The sequence below is a fragment of the Cajanus cajan genome, chromosome 6 (assembly GCF_000230855.2).
Source record: "Cajanus cajan strain Asha chromosome 6, NIPB_CcT2T_4, whole genome shotgun sequence".
NCBI lineage: Eukaryota > Viridiplantae > Streptophyta > Magnoliopsida > Fabales > Fabaceae > Cajanus > Cajanus cajan.
In genome coordinates, this window is record NC_138522.1 from 49,740,136 (window position 1) to 49,763,334 (window position 23,199).

The 23,199-nt window shown below is 29.7% G+C and overlaps 1 protein-coding gene across 2 annotated transcripts; it reads left to right on the forward strand.

Annotated features, from left to right (window-relative positions):
• Positions 1-6,564: 6,564 nt before the first annotated feature.
• On the forward strand, positions 6,565-22,237 carry DCL3 (dicer-like 3). 2 transcript variants are annotated; one of them, XM_020380965.3, is made up of 25 exons: positions 6,565-6,790; positions 7,246-7,426; positions 7,553-7,666; positions 8,335-8,469; positions 8,607-8,676; positions 10,463-10,527; positions 10,638-10,769; positions 10,879-11,019; positions 11,719-11,848; positions 12,297-12,402; positions 12,494-12,686; positions 12,787-12,947; positions 13,051-13,266; positions 13,354-13,619; positions 14,731-15,002; positions 15,109-15,641; positions 15,737-15,828; positions 16,097-16,323; positions 16,425-16,634; positions 17,244-17,714; positions 17,795-18,061; positions 18,695-19,027; positions 20,187-20,301; positions 21,038-21,149; positions 21,378-22,237. In XM_020380965.3, exons 1-25 carry the CDS (start codon positions 6,663-6,665, stop codon positions 21,592-21,594), a joined length of 4,887 nt encoding a protein of 1,628 aa, XP_020236554.1. In that variant the 5' UTR covers positions 6,565-6,662; the 3' UTR covers positions 21,595-22,237. The 2 variants fall into 2 exon arrangements, with proteins under 2 accessions (XP_020236554.1, XP_020236555.1); XM_020380966.3 differs by having other exon boundaries at positions 20,223-20,301.
• The last annotated feature ends 962 nt before the right edge of the window (positions 22,238-23,199 follow it).

Sequence of the window (23,199 nt, forward strand, 5' to 3'; positions counted from 1 at the left end):
TTAATCTAGTTATGTTCTACTTGCATATTTCATTACTTTGATAACATATTTAAAAATAACGACTATTGCTACGATGTTATATTTTTTATTCTATTCAATTAATTTTAATTTCATGAAAATTCCCTCTTTGAAGAAGATATTTTTGCAACTCATGAGACCCATATAAAATTTTCCTCAATTTTTCATAAATTACTTCTATCAAGCATAGATATTTTGATCAAATCTCTTCTAATGCACCTCTTCCCTCAAATTTGTCTTAAATCATGTTTAAGCAAAGTGAGTTATGATGATAATATATATATATTCAATCTTTTTATCTTCAATTATTATCAATTTATATAAATTTTAATTTTATATTAGTGCAAGGTAGAAATATTATTGATCTTTAATGGTTAAATAGTTATTGTACTTAATATTCAATTATTTATTTTTTATTTATCACTTTTTATATCCCATTGATTTTTTTCACAAAATTTAATATAAAATTATACAATAAACATGATCTAAAGTTAATACAGTATAAGATCACAAGAATATCAAAATAAGAGGAAAAAATTGAAGTACAAAAATTAAAAAAAAATGCATTTATCTAAATTTAAAAATAATCGAATGAATTTTGTTTAAGAAAGTCATTCGAACTGAATTAAAAGTTATATTGAATTTGGATTAGATATATATTTTATTGGCACAAAACTGATTTAATCCGAATGGCGAGTACTCCTGCTACAAACCTTCTCAATCAGGACAATTATTTTAAAATATGGAGAGAAAACATAATTGTTTTTGATGTTATGTCTTATAAAGGAAGATGCTTAAAGTTCATTTTCTAAATATTGTAGTAATAACAATGAATAATATACTAGTAATATTTATTTTCAAGTTCAATTTACAATTTTATATATATATATATATATATAAACAGTTTTCTTAAATCTTAACTACTAAAATAATTTGTGTTGTACATTGAAAAAAAATATTTATTATATATTTGTATAAAAATGGCACCAATCATATAATGACAAATTAATGTTTATTCTCATGTTCAATTTATATATATATATATATATATATATATATATATATATAGGAGGGATCTTTTTATTCCAGGAATAAGTCTACTTAGACTTACTCCGTTCAATAACTCATATTCTACATCAAATTTCAACGATCTAACCGTTTAATTTAAAGTTCTTAATGCATAGATCAAATTTGCAAAGTTTTGGAAAATTTAAAAATCATTTGATACTTCGTTTCATTAATTCGAATCAAAATGTATAAAATGATTTGAATTATCCGTCAATTTGAATTAATGAAATGAAGTATCAAATAATTTTCAAATTTTCTAAAAATTTGCAGATTTGATCTATGCATTAAGAACTTTAAATTAAACGGTTAGATCATTGAAATTTGATGTAGAATATGAATTATTGAATGAAGTAAATCTAGGTAGACTTACTCTTGGAGTAAAATAATCCATCCTTTTATATATATATATATATATATATATCAATTTTTATTTTTTAAATATACTTTTTAAACCAAGTTTTATAAAATCTCAATTATATAAACAAAATCGTATCATATTCCGCATGAAAAAATTATGTATTTGCATAATTAGTGTAATAATTACACTAATTCTAATTTACTTATACGAATAGAAAGATAACATGTATACTTATTAATTTTCATATATTATATATTTATTTTTTATAGTTCAATAATTAAATAACAAAAACTATTTACTCATATATGTATATAAATATTTGACTTAATTGTATTTTTGATCCTTCAAGTATTGCAATTGTGCAATTTTGATCCTAAGTTTTTAATTGGGTAATTTTAGTCCCTAAATGATTGCAATTGTGCAATTTTAGTCCTTCAATTTTTAATTGAACAATTTTAGTAATCAAATATCATAATTGTGAGATTTTAGTCTCTCCCATTAAAAATTTATTAATTTTAATATATATATATACTTATATATATATATATATACACAATATTTTAAAATATATTATTTGTCTATTCAAGTTAACGTATATTATAATTTTCATTAATGTATCAAATGATATATATTTATTATTACTAAATAAATAAAATTTATATATTATTATTTTTATAATATTATTGATAAATTGTGCGATTTTAGTCTCTCTCATTAAAATTTTAATAATTTTAATATATATATATATATATACTTATATATATATATACACAATATTTTAAAATATATTATTTGTCTATTCAAGTTAACGTATATTATAATTTTTATTAATGTATCAAATGATATATATTTATTATTACTAAATAAATAAAATTTATATATTATTATTTTTATAATATTAATAATATTATTACTATATTTATAGATAAATTAATAATTTGATAAATATAGCTTATTATATATTAATATACTTTTACAAAAATATAAGTATATTAAATATAAATACATATCTTATTTAGTATATTTATATTTTTGTAAAATTATATTAATATATACTAAGTTATATTTATTAAATTATCAGTTTATCTATAAATATACTAAAAAAAATTATTGATATTAATTTATTAGTAATATTAAATTATTAATAATATATAAATTTTATTTATTTAGTAATAATAAATATATATTATTTGCTATATTAATAAAAAAATATAATATACGTTAACTTAAATAAGAAAATAATTATTTAATTTTAAAATATTATATATATATATATTAAAATTTTAAAATTATTAAATTTTTAATAGGAGAGATTAAAATCGCACAATTATGATATTTGATGGAATAAAATTGTTAAATTAAAAATTAAAGGACTAAAATTGTACAATTGTAATTCTTTAGGAACTAAAATAATTCAATTAAAACCTTAGGATTAAAATTGCACAATTACAATACTTGAAGGATCAAAAATGTAATTAAGCCAAAATATTTTATTACAAACATTAAAAGTTATATTATTTTTCTTATCATGTCTAGTTTACTTTTATATATTCAAATAATATATATTTTCCATTTCAAAATATTATATTAGTAAATATTTCAATTTTGTTTATAAAATGTTCTATAAACTAATATTTATAAAATATTGTTTAGATAAAAAAGTTCTATCCCACTGTTTTAGAAAAATATCATTCATTTATATAAATATTACATCAATAGCGGATACCATGGGAGTAATCTTCCAAGTTCCAACGTGATTAGTTGCCTGTGTTTTTATTTTCTTATGTATAAAAAAAAAAATATTACATTAATAGCATTAAATATTAATTTAATATTTCTCATGAAGTGTAACTTTTATATATATATATATATATATATATTATAAACTATTTTTTTATTATAATTTAATTAACAAGATTAAGTTAAACTATATAAAAAAAAGTTTTATTTAAATATTTCTGTAAATCTAACATTACGAAAATGAATACAACATTAATATTTAAAATTTTAAGTATATTTTATAAATACATGTTTTACTTTCTATTTTTTAAAATATATTTTATGAACCAGAATTTATAAATATTAATTAAATAGAAAAATTGTTTCATATGATATAAGAAAAACTTTTTTATATATGTATTTCTATGATTACTGCATTAATTACATTAAATTATATATTGAGAGTATTTTTAAAGTTTATTCAAGTTAATTATTCAAATATTTGTATAGATATTACATTAATAACATTGAATTTAATATATATATATATATATATATATATATATATATAACACAAGAAAATCAAATTTAAAATTAATAATTTTTTTAATAAAATTTGTAACATTATAAGTTGTAGAGTATTGTAGATATTTTAAATTATTATATGTTGTTGCATTGATTAATTATTGTATTGAGAAGTTCTAATATTTGAGAATTTCTTGTGAATTTATATAGTGTTAAAGATTTTTTTAGGCAAAAGTTCAATTTAACCTCGGAAATAAGGTATTTAAGATTTTTTGTTTAAGATTGAGTTTCATAAATTCAAGTTTTTACTCTTTAGAAACCTATAGAAATGAACTGGATAGATAAGTTTATCAACCATAAGTTCTCTTCATCTTCAAACTCTCATCTTATGAGGGAACTCCTTTCCCATATTTTAATTTCTTGTTGTTTTGTTAAGGAATTTAAGTCAGTAAGGACTTGAATCCGAATTTATGATTTTGTGTGACATGACCTCAAATTGTTTGATGTTTTTCTTCCTCATTCCTCTTGTCTTTGTGGTTTGGAGATTTTGGAGGTAAGAAAACTTAGACTATATTTTTGTCTTTATGTAAAAATAGTTGTTGTGTTACTTGGGATGAGTTTGAATGCTTGGAGGTTGAGGTTTGAGTTTTTGAAGCATGTTGAAATTAAAAATGATGATTTGGTCTATAGTTGTTGCATGTTAATTTGTGTACAATTATGTGTATATGGTTGATTGGTATCGTTGCACGCTTAGAAGTTGCTAGATTTCAGGTGAAGGGAGGCGACTTTGTGTTTTGTCTTGGTGTAGACCTTTTTCCACCCCAAACACGCCTTCAAGGCATCGGGTGCCATTTCAAAGTAAGACTCTTTGTCTCATGCACGCACGAACGCAAGATGGGTGGTGTCGGGCATGAGGATAGAAAATCATCTTGAGTTGAAATGACTTCAAGCGTGAGTTGAATGATGTTGGTCATGAGGAAAAAAAATTGTCTTAGATTGAATTGGAGTCGAATGTGGAACTCACTCACGTTGGGCCTGAGGTTCTAGGAACCTCTACCTAATCCACGCCAAGTGTGAGTTGTGTAGCGTTGGTCGTGGGCAAGACAGAGAATCCCTTGCCTATATGACATTGAACACTGGTTGTGTGGTGTCGAACATTGATTGTTGAATTAAAACTTGTTGTTTGGCTAACTAGTTGTTGAAAATAAGTAGATTTGAGTAGTTTATTACTTGTTTTGAGTTGAAAAATGTTGATTATTCTATACAAGTTAATATAAGGATATGTAGAGGTGATTAATGGTTCAAAGTTATAAGTGAGTTAAGTTACATGATGTGTGTTGTATATTGTGTGTTGGTGGTGTAGTTGTATTGAAAACACTTTAAGCATGATGTTGTTGTGTTGTTGAGACGATAAATGTTGAGAATGCTTTAAGCATTTAGACATAGTGTTGAAAGTTGTGTTGATTAACCTATGATTAAAGAAGATGTTGCTTTAAAATTGCATGTCTCATTATGTGAATATTGTAATATGATGCCTCGAGAGCCTAATTTGTTGAAATTCCTTCTTGGGAAGTTGACCCTTGAATAAGATGGCCGAGTAAAGGACCTTAGTTGGCACAATATGTGGACAAGGTCGATGCATACAGGTATAAAGTGACCACAATATAAGGGTAAGGTTGAGTTATACGAATTAGAAGTGATCAATCGAGTAAAGTACAAAGTTGATAACTCAGTTCGTAACTAAATATTAGAAAGGTGTAGTATTTGAAGACTTAATTAAGCCAACTAAAGTTGTGGTAAGCTCATACCTAACTATTTTACCTTAATAGTAGTACTAAACTTTCTGGTTTAAGTGACGACATCCGAGTAACCAAGTTTTTGTATTGTGGATTGATATTCAATTTATTGTTGATTTAACAAGCCCAAAAATATCACTCTATGTTATTGGTTCAGTATAATCAAACCACTTAAACTACTGTTATATGATATGTCCTAATTGAAATGCGTGATGATGTATACAGTTGTAATGAAAAATCTGAGTTGTTGATGTAGTCCATATTGTGCTATGGTAGATTAAGTTGTTCATGTTGATATATATATATAAACACACTCACATTAATTGTATTATGATGTTATATGTTGATAGTGTAATGAAGATGTAATCATATATTAATGTTGTTGATACTTTGTGTCGTATATGTTATTTTTTTTTAATTTTAGTTTATCTTTATATGTTTTTATGTAAATGAACTACGATGATTATATTTAATTTGTGAGCAGAGCAAAAATATGTTTCTATGAGAGTTGTTTTAGAGGTCCCAATTGAGATTGTTAATACTGTTATTTTATGCTACCTTTGTGTAATTAGTTGATAATAGAAATTGTTTGACCACCAACTTATATTTTATAATTAATTTTTATTTAATTTATATTTATATCGTATATACTTGTATAATAGTTATACTTCCATATAAATGATATATAATAAATGTTTAGATATCAATAGATATATAACTTTAATTTATTAGCCGTTTCCCACTTTTAGTTGTTAAGTATGGAAATTATGACAACTTATTACAAAAATTATAAAAATGGAATTATTAATTTGTTTTACCTATTTGATTCTGAACAATTGGGTTAAATATTTGAAAGTAAAGCTTTATTACTCGTATAAGATTTCATACACTAAAAAATATATGTGATATATATATATATATATATATATATATATATTTATTTATTTATTGGGACTCGAATCATTAAAAAAGGAATCTTCAAATTTTCTTAAAATTTCAACTTATCAGGTAGTATTATTAATTAATTAAAATTTTTAATAACGATTTGTCGCGGTCGCGGGTTCAAGTTCAACACAAAAAGTCCAAACTTTTGGCTTACGAACCTAGTCCTATATTTCTCACTCCTCAGCTTCAAGCTCACTTCACTCCTCTTTCTATCGTGTCATGCAAATCCTAGTATGGCCTTGAACTTCAACATTCATGATCCATCACACCACAACCAGGACCAAAGTAAAAAACGAAAGTTCGAAGATGTTGATGATTATTCATGCCTGGAATCACCGTTTTCCACCATGAACCCCAGAAGGTTTATTTTTTTATTTATTATTATATTTTTCCTGTGTTTTTTTTATGGCAGACACTTATTGAATTTTGTATATTTTCAATTTTTAAAAATTTTCATTTTATTGTTTGCCCCTTCTTTTTGAGTTTTGGTGTGGGTGATGTTGCAATATGCATGCCCCCAATTATGCTTTCCGTTTTTTTTGGCAAAAGGGTTTGGGAAGAATGATCATAAAAATTGCGTTTTTTCGCTTCTTCTGCTGCTGCTGCTGGTGTTTTTTTTTTTTTTTTTTTTACTTTTATTCTTACTCTTAAAGCCTTTTCTTAAAGATTGCGTTTTATTTTGTTTTGTTTTGTTATTTACTTGAATTTTCTTTTCGAGTTTGATCATAAATATTACGTTTTTGTTATTTTCTTGATCGAGTTTGATGAGGGTAATTTTGGCTTTTAGTATTCATGCTTTTTGGGTTTTCCCTACAGGTATCAGATAGAGGTGTTTGAAGTTGCAAGACAGAGGAACACAATAGCAGTGTTGGATACAGGCTCCGGCAAGACCTTGATTGCTGTGATGCTATTGAAAGAGGTTGGTCAAGAAATCAAGACTAGTGGTGTAAAGAAGCTGATTGTTTTCATGGCTCCCACAGTTCATCTTGTCAATCAGGCATGTTAATTTTTTTTTTCTTTCACAAATGTGGTTGATGAGATGTCGTGCTCTTCCTGCATAACAAAATGCGTGGCTGATTCAGTCACAGATTAAACTTATTTGGTGTTTGTGGCTAATTTGCAGCAATTCAAGAATATAAAACATCTGACAGATTTTCAAGTTGAGGAATACTATGGAGCTAAAGGAGTTGATGCATGGAATTTGAAGACGTGGGAGAAAGAGATTAGTAACAATGATGTATGTTTATACATTAACCCACTAATTGGATTGTCACAAAGATACTTTAGTTTTTTTTAGTTGAATTTACTTTCATTGAATTGTGCTGTATTGTTCTGGGCCCGACGGAATCTAGATTAAGTTCTTTTTTTGAAATTAATTTTGTATAATTATATGGCCTAAATATTTTCGTTCATTAATAATGGGACATGAGATATTACATAATTAAGAACTTGAGGCATTTTTACCGCAGCAGGACATAACCATCCATCCTTGCTCAACATTGATTGATGGTAGGGTACTATTCTATGGTTATCAAGGGTTTATAATGCTTTTACTGGTTTTTGTTTCTCCATTTTTATTTGATGCGAGATATTAACTTGAAAAATGTATGATTCATTCAATAAGTGAATTTTTAATTGTTCTAAACTCTGAGCCTTGATAGTTAGTTAGTTATGTCAACATTGTGGTTGTGGTAAAAAATTATTCAAACTTTCGTTTGATTAGTTTGTAATAACACTGTGAATCATCAATGCTTCATTTTGAACTGGATAGTGCATTGTTAATTTATTTTTAAATTTTTTGGGTTTAGGGCATTACTAACAATTGATTCCATAAATTATATAGATAAATTCATGAATACTTTTGACTTGATCAATGGTTGCTAATAATATCTTTCTGTCTTATAGGTACTGGTTATGACACCCCAGGTTCTTTTGAATGCCTTAAGAAAAGCATTCTTGCGTATAGAAATGATAAGCCTGATAATTATTGATGAATGTCATAGAGCTATTGGCAACCATCCCTATACACAAATAATGAAGGTGAGTACTGGAAAACATTCCTTGTTTTTTTTCCTTGTATTTTACTAGTTTGTATATGATTTCTACTCTTTTTGTCTATTCATTTTTTTGGGTTAGAGAATATATTTACAAATAACTATTGTCTTATGCCAATGAAGGAATTTTATCACCAAGCTGACAAAAAGCCAAAAATTTTTGCGATGACAGCATCACCGGTAGGAAAAAAAGGTAATTATTTACGTGCAAACTTTGAGAAACAACCATGGGTTGTGATATCCAATTTACTCCCAATCATATTATTTATTTTGTAGTTAGTTTTGCTCCTTCATTTTTTTTAAAAATAAAGTATTTCCATTCATCGTTGTACTGTATAAATTTAAATATCTTTTTCTACCACAAAAAAATAAATAAATGAAAATCACACTTATAGAAGAAAAAATATAGTTTAGTGAAGACAGCTATGGATACTTACCATAAAAGAAACAATGCATTAAATTTGAAGTAGAACAATCTTCTAAAATTTGTAAAGAGCTAGTACTTATTTCACTCTGTTCAACTTGTGCCCCTGAAGTGGATTGTTTTCACATGTTTTATTAGTGCCCCTCATCTTTCAATTCGTGGCGCACTATGTATCATCAATTTTTTACCTTCCCTGTCGTTATTTTTTTATATTGTATGATGTATGTAGGTTGATAGAGTTAAGTTGCATGTTGGAAAAAAATTGTGTTGTGTGATCTCTCTGCTAAAAACTTTATAGTTTTTTTTTAATTAGAAAGAATGAAAAGGCCTTTTAGGGTAAAAAGTCAATTCAATCTGCCTTGTATTTGTAGTATTTCCACTTCACAAAAAAAATAGAGCCTTTTTCTTTTGTATCAGAACATCTGTGCTGGGACCTGGGAGGACATTTGCTTCGTTCATAAGCTTTCGTGCGACCAAGATCTCCCTATTATTCTATATGATAACTTGGGCCGATGTTTATATTCTAATTACTTACTTTGGGATGATATTTGTTTACAGTCATACACTACTTTTACCTTTTTTCTTTTATCATTTTGTTATCAAATCTTCTGTTATGATCATTTCACAATTCATAAACCCTTTGTTTCATTTAATGGAAATAGAGGACAAGGAAATGGGATTAAAGTCGTCATTAAACTACCAAATTTCTACTGTATGTTTGAGAGGATAGGTAGGCGGGAATTTTTTGTGGGTCCTACACAAAAACTCCTCCCCTCAAGAAAGTGGAGGGAAGACTGGGAAGTTAATTTTGTTTTAGTTTTTTTAAAAATTTAAATGTTTTTTGTTACCTAAAAAATAAATAAGCAAAAAATAATTTTATATTAGGAAAAATAATATAGTAAAAAGTTTGAATTTTTTAGAGTTAGATTTAATTTTTTAAATTAGTATTAAAATCTTTTTAATGCAATTTATGTATTTATTTTTATCTACTCTTTCACTCATCCAAACAAACGGAGAAGGAAATTTCCTCCACTGATTTATTTTTTATTTTTTATTTTTATTTTTATGCATCCAAACAACACACCTTTTATACTCTCTTTCCTACTTCTTTCTCTCTAATTCATTACCTTTTCATTTCACTTCTAATCCAAATAGAGCAAAAAACCTTCCAAGTGGCACACCTATTAATTCATGTTTTGTGTGAAATATGACAGTTATAGCCATTGCAACAATTTCAATTTACAAAATACGGATATGCAAACTATCTCTGCTTCAAATACAACCATAAAGTTAACTTTCTCTTCATATAGAAGCTTTCCAGCTGGTGTACTTATCAAATTATTTTAAATGAAAATTAGATATATTTATGCCATGATTTGCTGTGCCCTGGCTCCTGATGAAGCTCTTCTCTGCCTTGTTTTTTAATGATTGCCTGCTGTCTTACTTAAGGAATTACTATTTTATGATGTTCAAATTACAACAAATCACTTGGAGTCCATATTGTGAATTTGAAGACTTGCTATGTATATTATTTATGTATTGTATCCTGAATCAGGTGTTACCTCTACTATGGATTGTGAGGATCAGATATCTGAACTTGAAAGCATTTTGGATTCTCAGGTAATGTTTTCTTGACGTTGAATCAAAATAATTTTTCCATGAGTTCACATGTGATAGGATCTTTATACCAATAAAAGAAGGTAAATGTCTTATTATTTTTGTTTCTGCAGAGATATACTGTTGAAGATCGGACAGAGATTGATAGATGTATCCCTTCTGCTAAAGAGAGTTGTATATATTATGACCAAGCACGATTTTCTGCTTTGAGTTTGAAACCTAAGATTGAAGCCCTGTGGGTCAAGGTATCTGCGGGTCATCTTGCTTTGGACAAAATATACTTCTCTTCTGCCCCAATTGTACACACTATTTCTTACAGTGAAGGATACTGACTGAATTTATCTGTTTGGGCAGATGGATGCATTATTATCAGAAAATCATAGTAACTATAAGGATGTGGACAATAAATTTAAGACGATGAATCAGCGGATGTCCAATGAACTTGCGAAAATTATCCATTGCCTTGAAGATCTTGGGCTCCTTTGTGCTTATGAGGTATTTTTCAAACTCATTGTGGGGAAAAAAGTTGTATAAAGAAATAGAAAGGGTTTTTTTTAATGGAATTATGATATGGGGTTATTGCTGAAAGTAAATCATTAATGTTTTGTAATTAAGAAAGAGTCACTGAAGTCTTTCTTTTTTTGAATTGGAATTATATTTTGTTAACCAATGCATTGCTTCTTATAAATCAGATGAAAATATCAACTCCCACCCACTTAAAGTTTTGGCTTTGAGGTTGGTAGCAAGTTTTCCTGATATGTAGAAATATCACCATATAGTAGCATTAAATATACACATTTATACACGCACATCAACAAGGGGTTATTGCTGAAACTAAATTCTCAACGTTCTGTAATTAAGCAAGAGTTATTGAAGTCTTTCTGTGTTTGATTGGGGTTATATTTTGTTAACCAATCCATTGCTTCTTATAAATCGAATGAAAATATCTACCCTCAACTCTAACCCTTTTAAAGTTTTGGCTCAGAGGTTTCTTTCTTTTACCTTCATCACTGATTCTGTGTAGCAAGTCTTCCTGATATGTAAAAATACCACCATATATTTGAGTTATATGGACACATTTGTGATGTATACATCAGTATGTACACATGTAAATTGACAAGCCTCCAGACTTTTTCTTAATCATAATTATCTTTTGCTCCTCATATATATTATGAATTGTCTATCTTTTTGCAGGCTGTTAAAATCTGTCATGAGAATTTCTCCAAAATTGAAGGAGAGTGTGAAATTTACCGTAAAGGTTATCTCCAGTGTATAACTATTTTTGAAGAAGTAATCAAAATAATAGAAGAATCCCTCCATCTTGGTATGCTTTATGATAGTATCTTCCCCCCTATTTGGGCTATTGATCTTTCTATGTATATTTAAAATTTGAGATTGCAAGTATAGATTGCAAGTATCAATTTATAATTTAGGCAATATAGTATATTTTTATTAGTTTATCTTCTTCACATATATTGCAAGATTTTATGCTGATGGTTTTATATGTGGCATTGTTTTATATAAACAATAAATTTTTAGTCATGTTTCTTTGTTTTAGAATGGTTAGTTTTCTCTTTGAAGGTCCATTTTGCAAACTTTTTATTTGTGCATTCTGCTTTTGACATCACAAGCAATCTGTTGCTTAGTGAAAATGTTGTTGATAAATGATTTTTGTATTGGGTTCATTATTAGCCAAATAAATTATGATAAATTTGTTCATTTATTGCACTCTGGCTTAATCTCTGCATCTAATTTAACTTCTATTTCTGCAGCTGATAAAAAGATTTTGGGGGATGACTTTGACTATTCAAAGGCAGAAGATTTGGGATTCATATCACCAAAATTACTTGAACTCATTCAACTTTTCGAGTCATTTGGGTATGGATCTATGATGTACTATTCCAGCCATACAAAGTTGAATTATATGTATCATAGCAAATTGGTAATCTATTATTCTTTGTGTTTTCAGAGAATCTAGTCAGGTTTTGTGCCTTATTTTTGTTGATAGAATCATTACAGCTAAGGTGATTGAAAGATTCATAAAGAAAGTTCCCCAGATTTCTCATCTCACAGTTTCCTATTTAACTGGAAACACTACTTCGGTGGATGCTCTGGCTCCTAAGAGGCAGAAGGAGATATTGGACTGTTTCCACTCTGGAAAGGTATAATTTATTGCATCATGTGAATTGAGTGATGTGTACAATAAAATTATCTACTGTTGGTATTGAAAATCTAGTAATAAATTATTAATACTTTTTTCAGGTCAATTTATTATTTACTACTGATGTACTTGAGGAAGGAATTCATGTGCGAAACTGCTCTTGTGTGATACGTTTTGACCTCCCCAAAACAGTTCGTAGTTATGTCCAATCACGTGGAAGATCTAGGCAGGCTAACTCGCAGTATGTTTTGATGTTGGAGAGGCAAGTTTTCTGATTGTTGCATTCTTTTTAATGTTGGAGATTTCTTTACTCCCCTGAACTGTCTTTGTGTGTTTACACATAGATTTAACACTTGTATCTTCAGGGGGAACTTGAAGCAACGAAATCAACTCTTTGACATCATTAGGAGTGAGCGATTTATGAATGATGCTTCTATTAAAAAAGACCATGAATATAGTACAAGGGCATTAATTACGGAGAAAATAGATACATACTATGTGGAATCTACTGGAGCATCTGTCACTTTAGATTCCAGTGCTAGTCTTATCATCCAATACTGTGGAAAGCTCCCACGAGATAAGTAAGATTATATTTTTTTTGCTTGTCTTCATTTTAACCATTTGAAACATACTGTTCACAAACAACTTGTGCATGTAATTTGAATTAGGTACTCCTGTGCAAAGCCCAGTTTTGAGTTTATGCCTGTGGAAGGGGGTTACAAATGTACGTTGATATTACCACCTAATGCAGCTATTCAAGCAGTAACTGGTTCTCCAGGAAAAGATATTCGTTTGGCGAGGTGTCTTGCTTGTTTTGAAGCTTGTAAGAAGCTACATCAAATTGGTGCCTTAAATGACCATCTGGTTCCATTCACTGAAGATCCTTCAGATGATGACCATATTGTGCAAAACAAAGACTCGAGTTCTGGTGCAGGTACAATTTATCTGCTATTTTTTTTATATATATTTTTCATTTTTTTTTGTATGTTGTGGCAAAACATTTTTTAATTTAAAAATTGCATTATACTTCTCACATGTCAGACTTCCCTAACAATGGTTGTGCATATTTCAAATATCATATGCAATTTTGTATTTTTTATCCTTTTTGACTGCATGCATGGCTAAGAACTTCCAAATCTGGGTGGCAAAAGATGTATAATTGATATTTTAGAATTTGACAAAAACCTTTTGTCAACTATTGTAAATTATTATTAGTTGACTATATCTGTAGTTTATTTATTTTAAATTAATTATGATAAAATTAGTTTCATGTTAAGATATATTTACTGAAAAGTGATTTCAAGTTAATATGTTTATTTGGATTGTATGAAATGATTTAAAGTCTATAGTAGCCACCCCCAAAATGCTATGTATTATTTTGTTTATTATAATATATGTTATGCATTAAATAAAATAAGAGTTTAAGAGAAGTTAAACTGGACTTAAATTGAAGCCCAACAAACCAAAGCATAAAAAGGAGAAGGAAAAAAAACTATTATAAACGTTTGGCCTACATGCCCCAGTTCTGGTGAAGAATGTTTTGAATTATTTCTATTTATTTAGTGAACTTTATAATGGTTGCTAAACTCAAGTTTTAAAATTTGCATATTTTTTAATGTATGTTCTCAAGCACATAGCATTGCTGCAAAATTTGTTTGTTTTATTTTTGTCAACCTGGGTGTCCAAACTAAAAGGTAATTAAGTTGTTATTGTTATTATTAAAGTTTAATTCTTTGGTCTAGTTTTTTGCAACTTATATTGAATGAGATTTTTTGAATTTCATAACCTAGGTAATTGAGAATGGCTGTACTATCATACTTTTATGAAGTATTTTTTATTTTATTTTTTTTATTGGGATTATATTTGGTTTGGATACTAGAATTATATGTTTTTAGATCAACTTTAAGTTTGGCAACCATGGACTGAATGAGTATTCTTGCAGGTTTTAAATGTTTAAGGTTGTTCTTTCCTTTTATATGGAATGTACAGAATGTTTGTTTGTATTGACATGCCTTTTGATTTTGCTTTGCTTTTGACATTTGAAGGAACCACAAAAAGAAAAGAGTTACATGGAATGGCCAGCATTCGTGCATTAAGTGGTGCATGGGGAGACAAACTGGATGGAGCCAAATTTCATGCCTATAAATTTGAATTCTCATGTAATATTGTTAGTGAAATATACTCCGGGTTTGTTCTTTTGATTGAGTCAAAGCTTGATGATGATGTGGGAAATGTAGAATTAGATCTTTATTTAGTCTCAAAGATAGTTAGAGCTTCCGTGTCTTCATGTGGGCAAGTTGATTTAAATGCTGAACAGGTAAAAAAATAAGGTTTTTAAGGTTTTATCCAAAGTAGTATATATAGCATTAATCTCATTTTGATATGGAAGTTAACTTGATGCTTTGTTGTTTGTTCTATGCTAGATGATGAAAGCAAAATGCTTCCATGAGCTCTTTTTCAACGGCTTGTTTGGAAGATTGGTTTCTAGGTCCAAATCAGCTGGAGGGAAAAGTGAATTTTTACTTCAGAAAGACACAAAATCACTGTGGAATTCAAAACTCTTATATTTGCTTCTACCACTTGAGAAATTGAATGATACATGTGGGGAATCTTTGCAAATAAATTGGTTTGGAATCAATTCTTGTGCTGCTGCTATTGAATTTTTAAGGAGAAAATTTTCTTTGGTCACTAAAGATTGTGGTGATAATGGCACAATCACAACTCCTCCTGATACAAGGTCATCAGAGATGGAATGTGAAGGAACAAACAGTATTCACTTTGCTAATTGTGTGCTGGGCGTTAATAATATAAAAGACACGATAGTTTTGGCCATTCACACCGGGAAAATATATTGTATTCTTGAGATTGTTCGTAACCTATCCCCTGAAAGTCCCTTCGATGGAAACAAAGAAAAATCAAAGGAATTCATAACCTTCTCGGATTATTACAGTGAAAGGTGCATAATTTATTCCTTCACCTACTTATGCTTTGTTTGCCTTGACATTACTACATTATTAATATACTATGCTAAAGAACTTAAAATTTGATTAGGTATGGGATTACACTGAAACATCCAGGACAATCTTTGTTACGTTTGAAGCAAAGTCATAATCCACACAATCTTCTTTTTAACTTCTACGGAGGTTAGTTGTACCTAATTGAAGTTTTCATCTTGTGGCTCATAAATGCTGTTTGAAATTTCCGTATTATGATTTTAGTGAAACTTTTGTTTAAAATTAAAATTTACCCTCTTCCTTGAAGTTGTCAATGGAATTACATTTTGCACCCTGACAATTTGAAGAAACTGATAGCGAATATGAGCTTCTCTGGTTCTTACTGTCTTGATAGAATTCATGTGAATCCTGCTATGAACCATGTTAAATTTTGATTTTGATTTTTTGAGTTGAGCAGATGCACGAGACAAGTCATCACAAAAGGGCCCTGCAACCTCAAAAATGCCAGCACATGTTCACATTCCACCTGAGCTTCTATATGTTCTTAATGTTAAAAGAGATGTATTGAAGTCAATGTACTTGCTGCCATCTCTGATGTACCGCATTGAATCTTTTATGTTATCCAGTCAGCTTAGAGAAGAAATAGATGGTCAAACTAGCAAGTCCAACATACCTAGCTCACTGGTTTGTCCTATATATGATTTTTTGGATAAAATACTCATTTATTGTTAATTTCTGTGTTCATTATGATAATCTTATTTTCTTTTTCTTTTTGTAAATGTTAGATTCTAGAAGCACTCACCACTTTGAGATGTAATGAAAAATTTTCAATGGAACGTCTCGAGTTGCTAGGAGATTCTGTTTTGAAGTATGTGGTTAGCTGTCACCTATTTCTAAAATATCCTAAGAAACACGAAGGACAATTATCTGCCAGACGATCATGGACTATTTGTAATTCAACCCTACATAAACTGGGGACAGATCGCAAATTACAGGTATTCTTTACTATTTTTTTTTGTTACTGTCTAGGAACCTAAAATTCCACATGTTATTTAAAGGCTCATGAAATGTGGACAAAGCATAGACCCACCACTATCCAGTACTAATAATCAATTATGAGCAGTTTTTTATTTTTATTTTTATTTTTATTTTTGACTTAGAGACAATTAAAACTGTTGACAAATGATGTAAACTTTGATACCAATTAAAAATCTATTGAATGATTCATCAGGTGCAGGCAGCGAATAGTTTTTGTTTCTACAAATACAATTTTACACAATGCATTTATCTGTGCCATTAATGTTATCTGGCTCTATTATTATGGATGTATCTATTTTGGAAAGCATATTTACATTCGGTAAGTCAGGAAAATTATAATTTTCATTATTTTGAAATAATAAAAGTATGCACAGAGAAAAATTATAAATTTGAGAAAACTCCTTTCAGTGCCTAGACCACACTGCTTTTGTAATTCCTACCTTTATTTTTGTAAGAGTACATCATAAGTTGTGGGTTTTTTTTTATACTATCATTATGGGATTTTTCATAGTGAGCAAACATTGGAATGAATTAATGGTAGGTTATTTTGTCATTTTATCTATTAGGGATATATTCGAGACTCTGCATTTGAACCACGCCGTTGGGTTGCTCCTGGACAACATTCTATATACACTTTTCATTGTGGTTGTGGGTTAGAAACCTCAGAAGTGCCTTTAGATGGAAAATTCCATACTGAAGATCCAAAAGTTGTGGTTGGGAAGTTTTGTGACAGGGGTCACCGCTGGATGTGCTCGAAGACTATTTCTGACTGTGTTGAAGCTTTGATAGGAGCATACTATGTGGGTGGTGGACTCTTTGCGTCACTTAATGTGATGAAATGGCTTGGAATTGGTGCTGAACTTGAACTATCCTTGGTTGATGAAGCAATCACTGCTGCATCTCTGCATACAAGTGTGCCAAAAGAAAGTATTGCTAGCCTTGAAAAGAAAATAGGGTATGAATTTTCTGTCAAGGGACTCTTACTGGAGGCAATCACACATTTGTCTGAGAAAGAAGTTGGGACTGGTTGTTATGAGGTAACTATGAAATTTCATATATTCTTAAGTACTTTATTGATATTTAATTTTTACAATCCATATTATTAAATTTATGGCAGCGGCTTGAATTTCTCGGAGACTCGGTGTTGGACCTGCTTATCACATGGCATCTTTATGAAAGTCACACAGTTGTTGATCCAGGGGTGTTGACTGACTTACGCTCTGCTTCTGTCAATAATGACAATTTTGCTCAAGTTGCTGTTAGACATAATCTTCACCAGCACCTTCGACATAGCTCTGGATTGTTAATGAGTCAGATATCAGAATATGTGAAGGTCAATTCTGAATCAGATCCCAAATCACTCCCAAGCGTTAGAGCTCCCAAGGTTAGTATTGGTAATCATTATGGTTCTTTCTTGTATATTTGTAGTTACTTATTTGAGTTTCTCTTGCATTATGTTCTGAATTGAAATAGATTTGATTTAGAAACCAATTCTTATGCTTGAAACTCGTTAGGAAATATTACCATTGATTTACAAATTGTTTCCCATGTTTGGAACACCAAAGAAAGATGAATGAAATTCATTTTATTTCAAAGATTTTACTTGATCATGCATACATTGATTGGGTAAACTAATGAAGGCAAACTTGATAATTATTGATTTTATTAAGAAAGATTTTATTCTACAAAATAGGAGAGAAATATCTCCTCCAAGGGTTTCCCCTTCACAAAGGATTTCTCCTTTTCACAAAGAGCCCAAGCTCAATCTACAAATGAAAATATATGAATGTCTCCCATGAGTAACCTCGTATTTATAGATGTGATGGGTCTAGCCCATGATATACTTCTAACTAATAAGTACTCTATTTCCCTTTATTCTATATCCTAACAGCATGCAACATAAATCAAGAGGATTTGCAAAATCAAACGAAGTCCTATTTTATAACTTCCCAGAAAATGATTGTTATTGATGAAGTGTTTTAAAGTTGTAACATTGTTAGTTTGTTATAAATGTCAGGCACTTGGAGATCTAGTGGAAAGTATTGCTGGGGCTATACTAATTGATTCCAAGCTCAGTCTTGATGAAGTCTGGAAGGCTTTCTATCCTTTATTGTCTCCCATTGTTACTCCTGATAAACTTGAATTGCCTCCATTTCGTGAATTAAATGAATTATGTGATTCACTTGGGTATTTTGTAAAAGTAAAAGAAAATTCTGAAAAGAAGGGAAGCACAACACATGTTGAGGTTAGTGTACAGCTGCCAAACGCCTTATTGGCTAAAGTAGCATATGGGGCTAATAAAAAAACTGCAAAAGGAGAAGCTGCTTTTCATTTACTGAAGGAACTTGAGGTTTGCTGTTCTTTTATGATTGTCTTCCTGAATTTTCTTTTCCTTTGTTAGTTTTAAGGTCTTTCTATGCACAAGTTGTGTTAATCTGAGTTGGTGAATAGTTTAGTTTGGGAGAATGTTTCTTTTCAGGACTCCCAGAGCCTTCTTTCTTTTCTACGAATAAGAAGCTATTAGGGGTGTCTAAGGAAAAAAAATTATCAAAATTGGTAGTAAATATGTACATAGTAGATTTCAAACATGGGTGGTTTTATGGTAGATAAACAATAATGCTAGTTAATACTCGAGCAGACTAAAGAAATATACTCACCTGAACACATAATGGGGAGAAATAATCTTCCCAATTTAATCACCCGTCTATTTCCATAGTTAGTTTCTAATTTGTTCTTCTCCAAGTGCTTAACTTTTGTATAGTTTAGCATTTTTAATTGATAAAAGTGGCCACGGGTAGGATTCCATACATGATAAAAATAGTGCTGTCTGCTTTTGCACTAAATACAAAGTGAACCATCACTATTTCTTAGAAAGTAAGTTATTAGCCTAACTCAACATTATAAAACCAATTTGTAAAGTGGAGGTTGTCTCCACTTATAAACTCTTTATTTTGCCTTATCTCTAGTTGCTGTGAAACTTGAGTTTTTCCCAATACACCTTCTCACGTTAAGCACTATTGGATTTGGTACATGGATAAATTATAGGCGACTCTTTTTAATGATTGAAGATAGACAGCACTTGGGTTTTTCGCAATATACTCCCTCACCCAAATACTATTGGGCTTGATGTGTGTATCAATGGTGTAGGTGAACCTTTTAGATTGGATCTATGATAACTTTGATACCATCTTAAGAAAGTGGATTAGAGCCTAATTTAACCTCACAAAACCGTCTTGTAAGTTGAGAGTTATCCCCATTTATAAACTTTTTGTTTTGCCTTGTCTCTAATTCTCTATCAATATAGGACTTGGGTTTCTCCCAATACTAGTTTTTCTTACATATTATTTGCTGTCCAGTCCACCTTACAGCACAGCTTCCACCAAAATGGAAAGAAAAAAAATTGGAAGAGATCTTAATTTTATGAGAAACTTGATTTGTTAATTTTTTGTTATCTTTTGTTCTACTTCTATCTTTATTTGTTTTGTTGACCACTAGTCTTATACTTGTAGAAGAGGGGAATCTCACATGGTAGTTTTGTGTCCAAGGGAAAAAGAGATAATCCTGACCATATCAAAGATTCATCGACTAAAAGGCCCAGCTTGGATGAAACTAACTTAACTGCAAGTAAGTTGCCTCTCAAAGATTTCCAGTGACATCTCTGATTTCAGTGCTTACTTTCCAATTTTGCACCACCAATTTTTGTCTAACTATTTTTGCACCATTCCATTCCATTTTTGGTAGCAAGTTTTGTCTTCTCTATTGGGAAAATTTTTCCTTGTGCTTTCTATGGCTTGTAAGTGTTTAGAGTTGTTGAGAAGAAACAAGCATAATAGAGCAAATTGAAGTGATGTGTTTATTTCCATCCTTTATCATGCAATTGTCTTATTCTTATGCTCCATTTTACCCATACATATAATTTTGTGGTATATTTTAAGTTACTATGAAGAACGGAAAAATATTAATTATTCAGTTTTGTGAGACATCTGAATTGATCACTCTCCTGCTGCTGTAACATTCATAAAATCTAATCATAAATAATGCTGTGGATGTCGCTAGAAGATAGATAGATAGGGTTTAGTTCCTTTCTCAATTGTTTTTTTTTTAATTCAGCTTAATGTGTAAAGAAGGGAGAGAGAGTAGAATTGATATTTCTTTGCACCTTAAGTAGGTAGATATCCAAGTTGCATATCATATATTTGTGGAATATAATTCGGGGTTGCAAGTGCAGAGGCTGGTGCTTACAGAGTTAGAGTTCTCTCTGCCTTGTTTTTTATTTTTGCTTTTTAAATCCTTAACTGTATAAACGGTTTATTTAAATACTACCTATAGATCAACTTCATTGTGGATTTATGTTATACAGTTAATATATCAATTAATATGAAGAAGGGAGGACCACGGACCACACTATTTGAAGTGTGTAAGAAACTACAGTGGCCAGTGCCTTCATTTGATTCAACAGAATATAAAGACAGGTGAGTCCACCAACTAATTTATACTCTCTGCCTTTTTATATGGAATTGTTTACACCACCTTTACACACGTTTCAACAATTGGTTTGATATGGCTAAAAAGATTTAAAATGATATTATTGTCTATATATGATGTGTGGTGTAAAACAATGTAATGTGCAAAATACGAATATTCTGTTCTAGAATGGGTAATGCTGTGGCGTACGAATCTGACAAGTTTTATGGTAGCAGATCTTTATTTAAATCCTGCGAAGCCCTGGAAGGAAGCAAGGGACTTAACTGTTTTGTGTCGAAAATTACCTTGTGCATGCCTAATTATGGTAATATAGAATGCAAAGGAGAAGCCAGAGGTGACAAGAAGAGCTCCTGCGACTCCGCTGCAGTTGAAATGCTTCTTGAGCTACAAAGACTCGGAAAAGTTTCGATTGATTCTCCACTTTCTTCTTAGGGGAAGAGAAAGCAAAGGGAAGGGAGTGAAAGGAAAAGAAAAATAAAAGAGAATGGCTAGTGCCACAGTTTAGTACACCCCAAAAAGACATGAACTGTTGTTTTGTGCCATTGATCTTTGGTAAATTGTCTTAGATTAATGGTGGAGGACCATTAGTTTAGAGTATTTTGGGGATTCAAAATTGTGGTACTAGGATCCAAAGAAAAAAAAAAAGGCTGGATTGAAAAAAAGGGCAGTGTTTGAGAAGATTTAGGAGTAAACAAACAGAAGTCCCTTTCCTTTCCTTTCCTTTCCTGGATGGGCGAAAGAGAAGAAAACTGACACCAAAGCTACCAAATGTAATAATGTAGGGTGTGTTTGGATATCCAAAAGCATTGAAATGTGTGTTTTCACTTTTCAATGCATGAAATCTAAAAGCAATAATAAGGTTGTTGCTTTGAAGTTAAAATAAGTTGAATTGAATTCAACTTTTATCCAAACACATGTAGTAGTTATTCTTAGTATTTAGTTCATAAATTTCGTTGCATAATTGTATCATGTATGTTGTCTATTATTTGTCTTTAACGCCTGTTTCGATCCCGAAGGATTTGGACACTGAAATCATAATTGGTATATTTATAACGTGTAAAATGTGTTTGGGTTATTTTGTGCCACTTTTTCCCCTTTATTTTTATAATTTTACTTGCTTTCATCTCACAATTCGTGAATATAAGTCATTAAATGTAAAACGTGTAAAATGTGTTTTGGGCATCAATTTATATCTGATTTAGAACTATAAATAAGTTGAGTAGCTAATCACTTGAATTTTAAGCTTGATTTGTAAGTAGTTAGAATTGCTCGAGTTTGTTTCATTTATTTAAACTAGGGATGGCAATGGGGCTCCATGGGGGCGGGTAATAGTAAACTTGTCCCTGCCCTGCCGAATTAAAATTGGCCCCCATACTAACTCCATATCCGCGCGAGTATCCATTAAGCGGGTATCCATGAATTTCTTAAATACTCACGGATATTCATGAATATCTATGAATATTTATAAATCTTTTAAGAAATTAAAAAGATTATATTATAAATAATTTTAAGTTTATATTTAATGTTATTAAAATATTAAAAATAAAAATTTATTGTTAATTTTAAACTTGTATTTAATGTTAATTTTGTTAAAATAATAATAAAAATGCAAGATAATTAATAACTTAAAATACATCAATCTCACAAGTTAAAGTTTCATCATAAAGTTACAATAATTCAATTTCATAATTCTAAACGAAAGTAAATAACTTAAAATACATAAATCTTATTGGTCCAATCAAAACAAGAAAATTAATCAAATTACATCCAACATAATTCTATAACATGCTTAACACATGTTAGTAACTTCATCAACCTCACTTTTGTAAAAAAATAAGATGAGAGAATATAGTTTTAGGATTATGTGGTACAAGGATAATTAAGATATTTAAGAAATATTATTAAACGAGTATCCGCGGGTATGGATATCATCATACCCGTCCCCGCCCCGTTTATAAACGGGTAAAAAATTATCTGTCCCCATTATCTGTGGGTACCTAATTATCTTATCTATTTATTATCTGTAGCAGGTTTTAC